General features: G+C 36.0%; 2 protein-coding genes across 2 annotated transcripts; one reads left to right on the forward strand and one right to left on the reverse strand.

Annotated features, from left to right (window-relative positions):
- The first annotated feature begins 3,130 nt into the window (after nt 1–3,130).
- On the forward strand, nt 3,131–6,050 carry LOC145048045 (Pentatricopeptide repeat (PPR) superfamily protein). The gene has a single exon (XM_078996443.1). The coding sequence runs from the start codon at nt 3,409–3,411 to the stop codon at nt 5,731–5,733; it is 2,325 nt and encodes a 774-aa protein (XP_078852569.1). The 5' UTR covers nt 3,131–3,408; the 3' UTR covers nt 5,734–6,050.
- Nucleotides 6,051–7,633: 1,583 nt separating this feature from the next.
- On the reverse strand, nt 7,634–9,537 carry NRPB7 (DNA-directed RNA polymerase II). The gene is made up of 7 exons (XM_078996444.1): nt 9,397–9,537; nt 8,764–8,884; nt 8,505–8,670; nt 8,355–8,405; nt 8,213–8,278; nt 8,046–8,114; nt 7,634–7,916 (listed from the first exon to the last, which is right to left on the reverse strand). The coding sequence occupies exons 2-7, from the start codon at nt 8,877–8,879 to the stop codon at nt 7,851–7,853; spliced, it is 534 nt and encodes a 177-aa protein (XP_078852570.1). The 5' UTR covers nt 8,880–8,884; nt 9,397–9,537; the 3' UTR covers nt 7,634–7,850.
- Between the last annotated feature and the right edge of the window lie 6,859 nt (nt 9,538–16,396).

Genomic DNA, 16,396 nt, shown 5'->3' on the forward strand with positions numbered 1-16,396 from the left:
CCGAGTTCCTCAGCCATAAAGCCCAAAAAACGATTTTCCAGTTATACAATGCATCAATACAATTGAAACCAAGCTAGGCTCTGATACCACTGATGGGTTTTAGTCATAAGACATCCTATGTTCTCATACAAACCCTAATGTTTGGATCTAGGTTTCTCTATTGTACATGCTTTGAATCCAAGACTATAAACCCTAATTCTAGCATACAAGTAATCATATTAATATGTAATTGGGTTTAAGATCATACCTTGATTGTTATGTAGCAATAACAATCTCAAATCTCCTTGTATTAACTTTGGAAGGCTTAGAGTCACAAATGTCACTCCTCTAATGGCTCACAAACACCATAAGCAAGAGGATGAAGAGGAGAGAGGTTGGAGGCTGCCAAAAACGTGTGTAAACCCTTACAAGAACCTTAGCCACGTTTTTTAGCCTTAAGGGGTCTTTATATAGTTGGGCTATTAGGGTTATCTAACAAGGAAACCCTAATTTGGATGCTTAAGCCCTAAGCAACCCATAGACTCCTTTTATCAAGCCCATGGACGATTTCCTTATGGGTTTCCCATTAGAATTCGTCCATCCCTTAATACAAGGCAATCCATGGCCCAAATTGCAATTATCTTATAATTACAATTCCAGTCCCTTAAGTTTAATTAATCTCTTTTAGTCACAAAACTAATTACCAATTAATTATTGACTAATATTAATTAAACAATATGATTTCTCCTTTAATATATTATTCCCATAATATATTAATAAATCATATTTAATCCTTACTCTCCATAATTCATCCTATCAAGTTGCTTTGGTGAAGGCAACCCAAAAGGACCATGCACCATCGGGTCAAGTACATACCAAAATAGTTATGGACTTAGACACTAATCCAACAATATCTGTGATTTTTGGTTACTGTTTTGAGTTTTCATTGTTTTGGAGCATGGTTGGTCATACATTTAAAGATTTTAACAAAAGCTCGGCGAAAAAGTTGGATTGAACTATGATTTTATAGCAATGAATGGTAAAAACTCAAATTTTAAGCTTTCAAAATTGAAAAATATATGATTTTAAGAATCCAATCAAGGATTTGAGTTTGAACCTTCTTCTTGCAGAGAATGAAATCCTATGAAGCTCAGGTTTGAAAATCTAAAGTGGAATGGAATGATAGGATCCTATGAAGAAGATATATTGTAGTAAACTAAACTGGAATGGAATGTAGAAGTTCCAATACTTTTTACATGCTCTATGATTCTGTCTTACATCTTAATGGTGGGGGTTTCTTTTTTGATTTGTTCATACTTTAAACATAAAAAGCAAAATACCATTTTTTTTACTATCTCACTGACATCTGATTTGTTTGTATTTCCACTATTATTTTGAAAAACTATCGGTAACATATTAACAATCATGAACAAAAAATATACGCAACACGAATCATGAGTCATGAGTCATAACTGATGTGTATAACTGATATTGACGAAAATAACCTTGTATCAGTCAAGGGTATTTAGGTAATTAGATTAGTAGTTAGGTGTGGCGTGAGTTACTCAAATCAGTTTGGTTCACTGTCAAAATCTTCGGATGAGATACTTTATCGATGATTTGGTTTAATGGGAATACTAAACAAGAATAATAACGTAATTTATTTATGTTATTAATATTTTAAAAACTACTTATATAGATCTGTGCTCATTAACATATTTATAAAAGTATAACTCGGTAATATATGAAACTGTCTATCATTATAGACGACACTACCAAGGAGAAAGTCACAACTCTATAAAAGGAAATGGATTCATCATATCGGCATTTGGTGGTTCTATTTAGTGAAAAAAGTTCAATTCATGAATTTAATAATTATAAAAATATAATTAACTATTAAATAACTTTTAACAAATATTATTATTTACTGCACCAATCAGGTTTGTCGTTTGCTTCAACCAAAGCCAATTTTCATACAATTCTCCTAATAATTTTCTCTCTTAATTTCAAATTTATTTGATATACAATATTTGTGAATCAATTGGTTGTTGCAATTTTCCCCATTAATATTGTTTTTGTTTCCCTTCGAGATGTTATTGAATAGACTAATAATTTATAATTTTCATTCTACTACCACTTTTAAACATGAATCCATGGCTACTTTTAGAATCCAAACTCATATTTGATTTGATATTAGGCAGCATTATTGAAAGTTGATTTACACAGAACAAAGAGTTTTCTTGGCTACATTTACAGGTTGTACTATGTGATTGTTGTTGTGTATGCTGACATCATGCGCGCCTAATTTTTGTTGCAAAAAGCTATGAGGTGTGCATTGAGATATGGAAGGTCTTTTGGATGTAAAAGTGTGATATGAACAAGTTTGAGAAGATCAAGTGAAGAAATGAGAAACAATGATGGTGAACGTAAATAGAATGGATGCACAGGTTAGAACTATAGCCATGTCTTGAAGTTTTGGACTAATAGAATCATGAGGTGATTCTAATGTGTTGTGGAGAAAGGACAGATTTGTATATGAAATAATTATAACTTGTGACTTGTTTTACTGACAATGATTAGATTTTTTTTTTCACTTTTGAGGAAACGCCGACCAAAAACCATTAAACCAACAAAAAAAAGTGACATGCGGTTCGTTACGGGCTCAATCACTAGTTATTCAATTAATTTACCTAAGCATGCGTCTACGTGTTATCACAAATATATATTGCTTGTTATATATAAATTGGCATATGTTTTATATATAATTTTCACCATTTGAAACGTTTTATAAAATCATCAAAAGCTGTAATATTTATTTTTTCATACTACTTTGTATTTGTTATATATAGAAATCAATATATGTTTGATATATAATTTTCACAATGTAAAACGGTCTATAAAATTATGAATTAATAATGAAAATAACTAATGATATAAATTTATTATAGAGTTTGTTTTGCCATGATATTGATTTTTCATGTATAAATATTAAATCATAATTTGTTATATATTATTATTTTAATTAAATAATTATATTCAAATGCATTTGATTAGTATAATAATAACAAACAAAGTTAAATGCTTAAATTTGTTAGAAAATTTCTCGCTGGTTTAATAACATTCTAATTTCTATCCACTTTGAGGGCAGCATTTTGGTGTTTTGACTAGTGAAGGGTCCAAACAAAAAATTTCAATTTGTGATGCGGCCAGCACCGTCGATCATTGCTCCTCCTGCTGCCGCCGCCGCTGCGTATATAAATCTAGAAAACTGCCATTTTTGTATCTCGTCTACGATTCCATAAAAACCTCACAAAACCCAAAACAATATATGTAAAATCTCGAAACGCAACCCTAATGAGACGACAATGGTGGCACTACCTACAAAAAAGATAGCGAAGAGTTCAATATCGTCAACGCCGTTATCAATCAATGAAGAAGGTTTCATATCTGATTCACAAACCCAGATTCCGTTGTTTCTCATCATCGTCTCGCGTAACCGCGATCTCGAGCGAAGTTTCAAGCATCGTGCACTCAGTGGATCCGATGGAACCAGCACTCGAACAAGTAGTCCCATTCCTCTCTCCTGAAATCATCACATCCGTGCTCCAAGAACAACGAAATCCATATCTTTGTTTCCGATTTTTTGTGTGGGCGGCAAAACGAAAGCAGTTTCGCAGCTGGGGTTCTCATAATTTGATGATTAATTTGCTCGTATCAGACAATTCGCATCTTTTCGATGCTTATTGGAGAGCTCTTGAAGAGATTAAAAGCTATGGGCTCCGAATACCTTCTGATGCGTTCGCGGTTTTAATAGCCGGGTATTGGGAGACGAAGAACGCTGAGAAAGCAGTGGAGTCATTCGGTAAAATGAAAGATTTTGATTGCCAACCTAATTTGTTTACTTACAATCTAATTCTTCATATATTGGTGAATAAAGGCATGATTTTGTTAGCTTTAGCCGTGTATAATTTGATGTTGAAGTTGAACTGTCATATGAATTGTTCAACCTATACTATTTTGATTGATGGGTTGTGCAAAAGCGACGACATGTCTGATGCACTTAACCTGTTCAATGAAATGTCTCAGAGAGGCATAGTACCTAGTAAGATCACTTACACTGTCGTCCTTTCTGGGTTATGTCAAGCTAAGAGGATTGATGAGGCCTACAAGTTATTCGAGAACATGAAAACCACTGTTAAGCCAGATTTTATCACTTACAATGCTTTGCTAAATGGGGTTTGCAAGTTGGGTAAAATGGATGAAGCATTCGATCTTTTGAAGAGTTTCAAGAAGGATGGTTTTGATCTTGATTTAAACAGTTATAGTTCTTTGATCGATGGGTTGTTTAGAGCTCAAAGGTTCAAAGAAGCTCATGATACATTCCACAAAATGACCAATTCTGGCATCACACCTGATGTCATCCTGTACACAATCATGATCAGAGGGCTATGTAATGAGGGCAGAGTAGATGATGCATTTAAGTTAATAAAGGAAATGACTGATAAAGATTTGGTTCCAGATACTCAAGCCTACAACACTTTAATCAAAGGGTTTTGTGATAAAGGTCTCTTGGATGAAGCCCAATCACTCAAACTTGAAATTTCAGATGTTGATAATTTCCCAGATTCTTGCACTTACACTATTCTTATATCGAGGATGTGTAGATATGGTCTTGTGGATGATGCACAAAACATATTCAATGAGATGGAAAAGTACGGATGTGTCCCTTCTGTCATCACCTTCAATGCTCTTATTGATGGGCTTTATAAATCCAAGCAGCCTGAAAAATCTTTCCATTTGTTCCACAGAATGGAGATTGGAAAAAACCCTTTTTTATTTCTTAGATTTAATCAAGGATCTGATAGAGTTGTTGAGAGGGTGACAGAGTTATGTGAATCAGGGTCACCTTTAGAAGCTTACAAACTTCTCACACAGATTTCATTCCTTCCAACCATTACAACTAACAACATCTTGATCAATGGTTTATGTAAAGCTGGGCTCTTGGATGCTGCTTTAAACCTCTTTAAGAAGCTTAAAGTAAAAGGAAACACACCTGACTCTGTTACATACTCAACACTCATTCATGGGCTAGAAAGTGTTGGGAGAGAAAAAGATGCAATTATGCTTCTAAAAGAAATGGTGGAAAACGGGTGTAAACCTACTCCTGCAGTTTATAAAACCCTAATGAAATGGTCTTGTAGAAGAAACAAGACATTTGCTGCTTTGAATCTTTGGTTAGAGTACTTGAAAAGTGTCTCAAAACGAGATGAAGAAGTCATCAAATTGGTTGAAAATCATTTACAAAATGGAGAAATAGAGAGACCAATGAGGCTATTACTTGATATGGATATAAAGTCAAGGGATTTGGATCCAGCACCTTATACAATCTGGCTTATTGGATTTTGTCAAGTGCATAAAACAACAGAGGCTTTGAAATTGTTTGCTATTCTTAAGGAATATGATATTACTCTTACACCTGCAAGTTGTGTGATGTTAATTACTACTCTTTGTAGAGAAAGTAATTTGAACATGGCTGTTGAGGTTTTTCATTACTCCTTGCAAAAAGGTTTCATCTTGAAACCAAGAATCTGCAGTAATTTGCTTAGATCCCTTATTCGATCACATGATATGTCAAACCATGCTATTGAGCTTATGAAGAAAATGGATTCTTGTGGGTATGATATGGATTCCATTAAATGGTTTGCGTTAAGCACTCGAAGTAAACAAGGAATGCAAAATTTGTTGACAAAATGAGAGGATGTTTTTACACAAAAAGTTTGGTGTCAAAGGGTGTTGTTGTAAAAGTTAATGGAGGTATGAGAATGCATAAGTGAGGGGGTGGTGTATACCCTTTTTTGAGAAGTATTGGAGTTTGTATCCTAAATCTTTTTGTAGTTTTAAACAAATGTGGCAAAGAAATTCATTTGCTTATTTAGTTTTCAATAGAATTTGACACCTTTATTAGGGCTTTGTACTTTCTTTAGGAAAGTAAGTATTTATTTAAAGTTGGTGATTTTGTAATTGGTAGTAGTGGATGTTATGCACTAATGGAAACACTTTTATGAGGTTGATTCCTTTTATCGTTATAGACTCGTATGTATAAATGAAAGAAATAACAACCTACTTTCATTTATTTGTTTATTATTTGTTCTAACTTTTCTATCTTTATAGTTTTCCATCATATATTAATTTGGAAGTATAGATGCTTTAGGGTTTAAGATTATGGTTGTTTCTTTTTTACTTAATAAAGTCAAGGTATTGTGGGGGTTTCCCCTTTACCAAAATAAAATTAAAATACCAATCATTCATCATTAACATTAAGTTGCACAATGTGTCAACAGTACCTTCAATATATGATGCATCAACACATTTGATAAAGGAGATCCCTTTTACATATTAAACCAAAAAATATTAATGGCCCTTTACCCTAGAGTTCTACTATACGAATTATCATATTATTTTGTTAACTCTTTGCTTTTACATTAGATGAATGGTGGAGTTGCATAAATTTTAATTCAAACCGCATCTTCTTCCAGATGTGAGTGTATTTGGAGTGTTATTTTCAAGAGTTCATACCAAAATGAGTAATCGAATGGAGCATCAAAAGCTAAATGACCTTGTTTGCGTCCATCACAACTTGTTTTTACAGAGTATGTATGATGAAAAAAAAATCAAACAATAAGTTTCATTGTAACTTCTTTTCACTTTCTTTAACGATGCTTACAGATATATTTATTCTTTTCTAGACTCAATGATTCGATTGATTACAAATGTATCTATAGAACTGATATTTGGGTGGTCGATGAATTAGTGAAAGGAGAGCTAAATTATTAAGAGTTGGAGAATATGTTTGAAGAAGAACCACCAAATAACAATGAATCGTCTCCTTTTCAAAACATTGTCTTTTATAACTATTATTTACGGTTTCAAGATTTCTCAAAATTTTCACTAGAGTTTTAAACACTTTATTAATTGGTTAAATATTCTTGTTAAATAACTATTTTCTCAATGAAAGTTCTATTTGTTGTTTGATACATTATGTTATTGTTGTTACTTGTTTACTTATTCCATAGAGACATTTTTAAGTATGGCAATAATCATTGGGTTTGGGTATGCCTGTGGTTGTTAAATATCCCACTTTATAGTATTACTAAAACTCATTACAATCTCATCCGAAAAAATGATATAATTTATTTAATAATTCAAAGCTTTAATAACAACCAGTTTAATATCCAAGAAATGTTACATAAATATAATCAGTTCCATGCGAGGTTTATAATATCCTAACTTATGAAAAAACAATCCAAATAATAACATAAGTATTAAAAACAATATCTTCAATTACATTCCCCTCTATTCCATTGATACAACATCATCATGTTTCTATAGAGTTAAGTAATTGCCAACCAAACGTGCAATAACTGTAACAAAAAACAAACTAGCAAACAAAATCCGTTGTTTAATTACACAACTAACATTTTATTCAATGTTAAAATATAAATTTGAAAACATACGTATTTATAACAAAATTTTAAGTAACATAAGAAAAGTGGTGGTAACTTGTAACTATAATATCATAACCACCGCAAATCCTTAGAAATTATTAGAAAAAAAAAAAAAAAAAAAAATCTCATAACCATTTACCCAGTCCAAAAGTAGTAGGATCCATAGACACTTACATAACCATATAATCATAAATAGACATAAAATTTGTTGTTACCACTGGGCTTCAAGCAATAATCCAAAATATGAAAAGTAGACCTTTTTCTCAACAATTTACACGTTTATATTTGACAAATAAAGATAGTACAATGCTAAGTGTCAAAAGGCCTACAAAAAGACTTGAGAATTCCCATTCCCATTCCCATGCATTAAGAAGTTGTACCCGGGTCGCTAATCACACCCAGGAAATCATCTTTAATTGTTCCAATGCAGAACTGCAAACCAACACACCAAAACATTAATTTTCACTTTCTAGGGCTATTTTCAATGATGAGGATGAGAAGGGCATTCACGTCTTTTGCACATATCATACAAAGAGAGCGAATCTTTGTATGAAGACTTACAATTTCTGTGGCATCAACTCGGGTCCCAATGATCTTTAATCGGACCTCACTATCCTTTTGAATTTTCACCTGAAAAAAGTCCAAAAACAGGGATAACATTAAATATGCATATCACTTGTGTGTGCAAACCTCAAGAAACAAAAATGGAAAATGCCATTGATTCATACAGATCCATCTGAAGTTGTGTAATTAGGCATATCTCCAGACTGAAACTCCATGTCATCAGGTATCAACTACAACAAAAACAAAGATTAGAAATACCAAATGAGATTATATGAACACCAAAATGAAGAAAAAGCTTCAACTCACATGGTTTGACACAAATATTTGAACAGGACCAGCTTCAGCAAAGAAACCCATCTGCAAAAAGTTATTATGAACAAAAAATTTCAATAACCCTAAAAACTGTGTAATCAATTTTCATCAAAAACACTCTCTGGAATGGATTGAGTATATCACCTTGTTAACCATGGTGACAACAGCTTCCAAGATCTCCCCTTTGAAAGGTCGAAAGACAACACATTGATACTTTACAGGAAAAGTAACAAAACCTGTGCCATCTCGAATAAGCCCTTTTCCTACGTTCTCTATACCAGTTATGGCTACAACGAAACCATGCCTCCCACTGTAAGCGAAAAACACAAATTAGACGTAATCATGGCTGAAATTGGAACTTGGAAGGAGAAGAAAGTTGTTACAGAATGTAGGAATCATTAACCTGCAAGTGCCCTCTACGTCTTTCATGAGCTTTGAAACGAGTTTTTCCCGAAGGTCGCGACCAAAGTGGCGAGGGTGGAGCTGCATGTTTCGCTCCAGAATAATGTGGAAAAACATCTCCGCTGAATCCAAAATAGAATACGATTCAGTACTATTTCATGATTTCGATAGAGAATACGAGTTTTACGTTTGACCTACTAACCTAGGGTTCCCAAAATCAATACAATAGATAAATTTAAGGTCTTGTTATTCAAACTTTATATGGAACCCTAACAATTAAACGAAATCGAAACCTAAACCTAAAACTGAAATATTCAATAAACAATGTGTAAGTTACTGTTGATAACAGTAGCAATTGAACAGATACACCGTTGCAGAAAGCTCTAAACTTGTAGAGACTAACTGAATATAGAGATAACCATGGATATTAGTAAATACTAGATACAAGAAATCGTTGGCTAATCTTGTTCCCTGTTGCAGACATCACAAAGATTTCAATTTCACACATATATCTAAAAGTTGCAGAGATCACACAGATTTCGATTTCAACGGAAAACAAGGGAAAAAGGAAAACCAACAGCAGAAAAAAAAAATGAATGAACGAAAACAGGAAAAATATTGAAGAAAAACGAACCTGTATCTGTGGGTTGCGAAGGTCTGCGGTGAGCTGTTGGGCGCGAAGGTCTCCGGTCGGTGGCTTCACAGTGGCGGGGATGGCAATCGGCGGTGAGCAGGGGAGAAATTGCTTGAGGAGCCGACGAACATGAGAAGAATGGAGGCGTCTGTGTTTGTTTGTGTATGAACGTAAGCTTTTTATTATGTTGTATATTAGTCCATTTCTAAATAGTGAGAAATCATATCCTAAATTCCTCCCGATCTCATTGGATCAATCTGTAACAATGGGATCTTAGGATCTATCTTAATACATTAACGATTCGGTTCCACCTCTATAGGAAAGATGTTAAAATCTTGATTTTGATATTATGATTTTAAGATCCTCTAAGTGAAAAACGATCCCGATTATATTATGATCCCGATTATATTATGATCCCGATGTCATATTTTTAGTTTTATTATATAGACAAGTATCAAAAATTCGTCTATTCGTACTTAAAATCGAACATCACAAGTTGCAAAAAGTCTTCTAGATAATCATCATTTTATTAACTCACTTCGAGTTAAGCAGAACACACCCATAATAATCCCTTTGTGATCTAATTTCTTAATTATACATGATCAAAATAATCTTATTTCTAATTAATATGTTTTATTCTTAATGTTTGGAGTTTGTAACAACAAAAATTATGATTGATGCTTAAGAAGTTAAAATTAATTATACCATCTTGCAAACAAATTTGAATATAAGTTCATTTTGGTAGGAGCTTACGATCCCGATCCGATTTTATAATTACGATTTTGCAAAACGTAAAACAATTTTAAGTAGGATCTCGAATTGTCAACCTTGATATTATCTAGTCGAGCCTAAAAAATATTTTATTCAACTTGAAATCAAGCATTGCAGGTTGCAAAATCCTCATAGACCATCACTTTATCTAGAATTAGGCAAGTTAAACTCATGATATTATGTTTGTGATCTTAATCCTTTAATTGTAGATCATAATGATCTTGTTTATTTTTTGTAATTAAAATGTTTTCTTTCTATTTTTTCAATTTGCAGCAACAAAAATTATGATTCATATTTAAAAAGTTAAAATTGATTCTATATCAACGTTTTAATTAACATCAAGTTATAATGTATACTACACACTCAAGACCTTACAAACAAGTTTGAATATAAGTTCATTTTGATAGGATCTTTGGATCCCGATCCGATCTTACGATTATAATCTTGTAAAACATAAAACGATATTTGGTAAAATCCCCATCTTAATAACATTGTCAACAATGACAACAAGACACTAATAAACTATTTTTTTAACTTATCGTCCAAACATTATTTTTTAGTTTATACCGGTGTGCAACCGATAATAAACCAAAAAACCTTTTAAATAAGTTTAGCCAAACACCCTCTTAGAGTACTTGTGATATGATTTCGGAAAGATATTCCTCAATGTTGGGAAAATTTGAGAAATGAGGTATTCGAGGAACAACATCCGTCGGTGGTGAGGTAGCGAAGAATCCGTTCTCCAAGCTCTAAAATCAAATTCTTTATCAAAGGTATTATCCCTTAAATTTATACTCCTAAAACTCTTATATAAAAAATCTGAGTAGATTATATTTTTGGCTCTTGTTGTATGTTAAAGTTTTTGGGTTTAATCTAGATTTTTCACTTATTATATTTATATAATATTTTTTACAAAGTGCGTCCTTTATTATGTTGTAAAGTTCATTCTAAAAGACAAGACTAAATTACAAAAATGGTCCCTGTGGTTTGCACGATTTTTCAGTTTTAGTTATGTAACACTCATAAAAATCATGATAAATTTAACTTTTAAAAATCCATAAATTTCACAAATTTTTTACAAACATAGTTTTCAAAAGCATTTCAACATCAGAGTTCCCAAAATCTTAAGTTCAAAACATGATGATGTGTACGGTCACACATTTGCCTTCTCGCGGTCATCTGAAGTACCTGAAACATAACCCAAAACTTTAAGCCAACGCTTAGTGACTTCCCCCAAAATACCAAAACATAGCCAATTAACATAAATATACAATAACAACATGCAATGGGTCCACAACTGAAAGTCTGGATTATCCCTGAGCCCACAACATAATTGCCCTCGAGGCCCATAGCATATGCCTGACTTGCTTCCCGACCATATCAGTCCTGGATTGAATACCATCAAACCCTCAGTTCGAGTTTGGCATGCCCTACCCGACCCTCAACTCGTATCTAGAATGCTCATGAGCCCTCAATATGAGTCTGGCATGCCCTACCTGGCCCTCAGCTCATATCTGGAATGTTCTAGGGTTTGTTGGCTACCACACGGAGCAGTACATCGTCGACCCAACCCAACATAATATATCAACATATACTAAAAAATAAACATAAACAGATAATCATGCAACAGAGTCACAAGTAGTCCTATAGATCTACCAGTCTGGCATATTAATAACTAGCATAAACATGCATATATATCCCATGCTTAGCACATCATTGAGTATCAAACCAATGGGCCATCCTCGTTGCCTTCGACCCACAAGTACAATGAGAAAACTCACATCACAAACTGAAAAGAAGTTGATGAGGTCTCGACTCTGAATCTCAGCTCTCTAACTGACACCTATTTCCACCAATTGACCAATTCCATCAAAATCCCAAAATACCCTCATTATCAAACTTGGTCAAAGTCAATTGGTCAAACCCACTAAGTCAATTGAGTCAACATAACCAAGTCAACTCGACCAAGTCCACTCAGGGTACGTACGTAAAGCGTACTTCTGAGGTACGTAGGATGTACTCATAAGGTATATAGGACGTACACGAGGCCTCATAGATTGACCACTATCAGGGTGGTTGATCGAGTACGCGGAGCGTACCCTCACAATCCCAAAAACTTCATTAAGAGCTTAATAACTTAAGCTCTTACGTCCCTACTTCAAATCCATGGCCAAAATACACTCTAGAGTCATAAAGTTTCCAACTTTATGACTTTACATGCCTATTAAGAGCTTAACTCAAGGTATTAATCCGTTAAGACCTTCTACAAGACGTATGAAGCGAAATTGACCAATGGGACTTCATTTTTATGACTTAGGACCCATCCTAGGGTCTGAAAGGACAACTCAAGTCGTCAAGAACATGTCATGCTCAAAATGAGACAACTGGGACTAAAAAGCACATGAAATCAACACATAAGCAACATCTAACAAACTAGCCATCAAGGTATGAAATTTATACCTTGAAATGATGGAGAAAGGTGCAATACTTCCAGATCCAAGCTTTGCCTCAAGCTTCTAAGCTTTACTACCACCTTCTTCTTCTTCTTCTTCTTCTTTTCTTCTTCTTCTTCTTTCTTCTTCTTCTTCTTCTTCTTCTTCTTCTTCTTTCTTCTTCTTCTTCTTCTTCTTCTTCTTCTTCTTCTTCTTCCTCTTCCTCTTCCTCTTCTTCTTCTTCTTCCTCTTCTTCTTCTTCTTCCTCCTCTTCTTCTTCTTCCTCTTCTTCTTCTTCTTCTTCTTCTTCTTCTTCTTCTTCTTCTTTTTTTGGAACACTTAAAAACCCACACTCAGCCTTCCAAAGACTCCAATGAGGGTTTACAAGAGAACACGTTTTTGATAATAAAGGCTGAAAATGGGGAAAGAATGAGACTTAAGGATGCTTAAATACTAACCAAACCCTAAAAACTAGGGTTTATGAATCTGGCAAGTATGCCCAACGTACACTGATGTATGCCCAACGTATTAGGGTGTGCACTAGTACGCTCAACGTACACCATGTACGCTTGGCGTACTCCAAAGTCCCAAAAATTACAATAATGCCATTAAGGTTCCATTGCATACTTTCTTGAACTAAGGGACCAAAATGCAACATAAATAAATTAAAGGACTGAAATTAGAAGTACCTTGACATCGGGATGTTACAATTCTACTGCAATGAATAAATTAGGATAATGCTCCCGCATCTCAGCCTTCGGCTCCAGGTCCACTCGGAGCCCCTCCGATAATGCCATTGTACCTTTACCAAAGGCATCTCCTTGTTGTGCAAGACATTCATCTTTCTTTCCAAAATAGCTACCAACCTCTCAACATAGTTCAGGCGCTCATCTTCCTGAATATTATCCAAGGAAACCACTACATCCTCATCCAAAATACACTTTCGTAGCTGCGAAACATAGAAAGTGTTGTGAATCCAATCGGGCTCCTCAGGTAGATCCAACCTTGCCAACCATGGAAATCACTCGGAAAGGTCCGATATATCGGGGATCCATCTTCCCCCTCTTCCTGAAGCGTATCACACCTTTTCAAGGTGAGACCTTTAGTAATACCATATCACCGACCCGAAACTCCAACTCGGATCGACTTCGATCGACATAACTCTTATGCCGACTCTGAGCGGTTTGTAGTCTCTACCTGGTTTGCGGAATAAGCTCTGTGGTCTGAAGGACTACTTCGGTACGTCCCATAACCTTCTAACAGCCTCCCCCAACAAACCGGGGTATGACATCTCCGACCGTACAAGAGCTCGAAAGGCGTAGTGTAACATCCATAAAATTCATGAAAATTTAAAACTTTTACAAGCATTAAAAAAACCATTATTTATTACAAAATGTTTTCAAAATAGTTTCATATTAGAGTATCCTAGAAATCAAAACCATAAAACGTGAGGAGGTGCACGATCAAGCCTTCGCCTTCCCGCGATCATCTGAGGTACCTGAAACAAAATCCAAAAATGTAAGTCTGAAGCTTTGTGAGTTCCCCCAAAATACGCGCACAAAAAATAACACACATATAATAATAGCATACTATGGGACCAATCAACCATCGGGTTGGAATGCCCGAGACCCTCAACCATCGGGCTGAAGTGCCAAAACATAGTAGATGTTGGATCTACAATCTCCTTCTCATTCCAAGCTTCTCAAACTTCAAGTCTCTTCAAGAAATGCACCAAACACACACTCTTTAACCTTACACACACTCAATATAGGAGGTTAACTCGATTAGGGGTTGTTTCTGGACGTGAAGGTGGTAAGGGAGGACTTAAGGTCCTTTAAATAGGGTGCAAACCCTAAAAATCATGGATTTCAAGCACAACCTCAACTCGTCGAGTTAGGTTCTCCAACCTGTCGAGTAGGTCCTAAAGTTCACGCGGCTTGATCAGTTTCTACATGATGAGTTTGGGAAGCCAAATCGTCGAGTAGGTCTAAAAATATGAATATAAAAGCTTCAGATTTATACCTAGGAGCCGAGATGTTACAATTCTCCCCCACTTTAACTAGACTTCGTCTTCGAAGTTTGCTGCAGCAAACAAATCCGGGTAATGCTCTCGCATCTCAGCCTCCGGCTCCCAAGTCCACTCAGATCCCCTCTAGTGCTCCCATTATACCTTTACCAAAGGTACCTTATTGTTTCGTAGAACCTTTACTTTCCTCTACAGAACAGCCACTGGCCTCTCCACGTAATTCAGGTGCTCAACGAATTGAATATCATCTAATCACACCACTACATCCTTATCTAGTATGCACTTCCACAATTGCGAGACGTGAAAAGTGTTGTGAATTAGATTGAGTTACTCCAAAAGATCTAGTCTATATGCCACCTTGCCAACCCTGGCAATAACCCGAAAGGGTCCAATATATCGGGGACCCAACCTCCCCCTCTTTCTGAAGCAAATCAAACCCTTCCAGGGTGAGACCTTCAGTAGTACCATGTCACCAACCTGAAACTCCAACTCAGATCGGCACCAGTCGACGTAACTCTTCTACCGACTCTGAGCAGTCTGTAGTCGTTGCCTGATCTGTCAAATCCTCTCGGTAGTCTGCAAAACTACCTCTGTCCGACCCATCACCCTGTGACCAATATCACCCCAACAGACTGGGGTACGACATCTTCGTCCATACAACATATCAAATGGTGGAGCACCAATACTAGAATGAAAGTTGTTGTTGCACGAGAACTCTGCAAGAGGTAGGTAGGAGTCCCAGCTCCCACCAAAGTCAATAACACAGACCCGCAACATATCCTTGAGGGTATGTATGGTCCGCTCACTATCGCAGTCTGTCCGCAGATGATAAGTTGTACTGAAATACAGCCGCGTGCCCAATTCCTCGTGGAACTTCTTCCAGAAACGGGATGTGAATCAAACATCACAGTCTGAGGAAATGGAGACCGGTGCCCTGTGGTGAGCAATGATCTCGCGAATATACATATCGGCCAGCTTCTTGGCCGACGAGCTCTCCCGAATGGGCAGAAAATGGGCTATTGGTCAATCGATCCACGATGACCCATATAACATCATATCCCTTTACCGTTCTCGGCAGCTTAGTGATAAAGTCCATCGTGATCTACTCTCATTTCCACATAGGAACCTCCATGGGCTGCAGTTTGCCATGCGGCCTATGATGCTCAGCCTTGACCATCCTACAGGTCAAGCACCTCTTGACCTACCATGCCATCTCTATCTTCATGCACGACAACCGGTAACTCAGTCTCAGGTCTCGGTACATCTTAGTGGCCCCGGGGTGAATAGAGAAGCGAGACTTATGAGCCTCCTCTAGTACAATCTGTCTAACCCCAACAGACATCGAAACCCAGACCTGACAGCAACGAGTCAACAATCCGCGACTATCCAACACAAATCAGGTGATCTCGCCCCTGGTCCTCTCAAGCTTCCAGCTTTCTGTCGTACACCCTGAGTTTGAGCTTCCCTAATCAAGATCACGAGTGGAGAATCCATAGATATCCTTATACATGTTGTTGGTACAGAAGATCCAGGCGACTTACAGCTCAGGGAGTCTGCCACAACATTCGATTTACCTGAATAGTAAAGGATGTCACATTCATAATCCTTGACTACGTCCACCCATCTGTGCTGCCTCATGTTCAGATTCGGCTTATCCATGATGTCTCTCAAACTCTTGTGGTCCGTGTATATGGTACATCGGACCATGTAGAGGTAATATCTCTAGATATTGAGAGCGAACACCACCGCTCCCAACTCCAGATCATGTGTG

Source organism: Lactuca saligna, chromosome 5 (genome assembly GCF_052625555.1).
Source record: "Lactuca saligna cultivar CGN05327 chromosome 5, ASM5262555v1, whole genome shotgun sequence".
In the NCBI taxonomy this organism is placed as follows: Eukaryota; Viridiplantae; Streptophyta; class Magnoliopsida; order Asterales; family Asteraceae; genus Lactuca; species Lactuca saligna.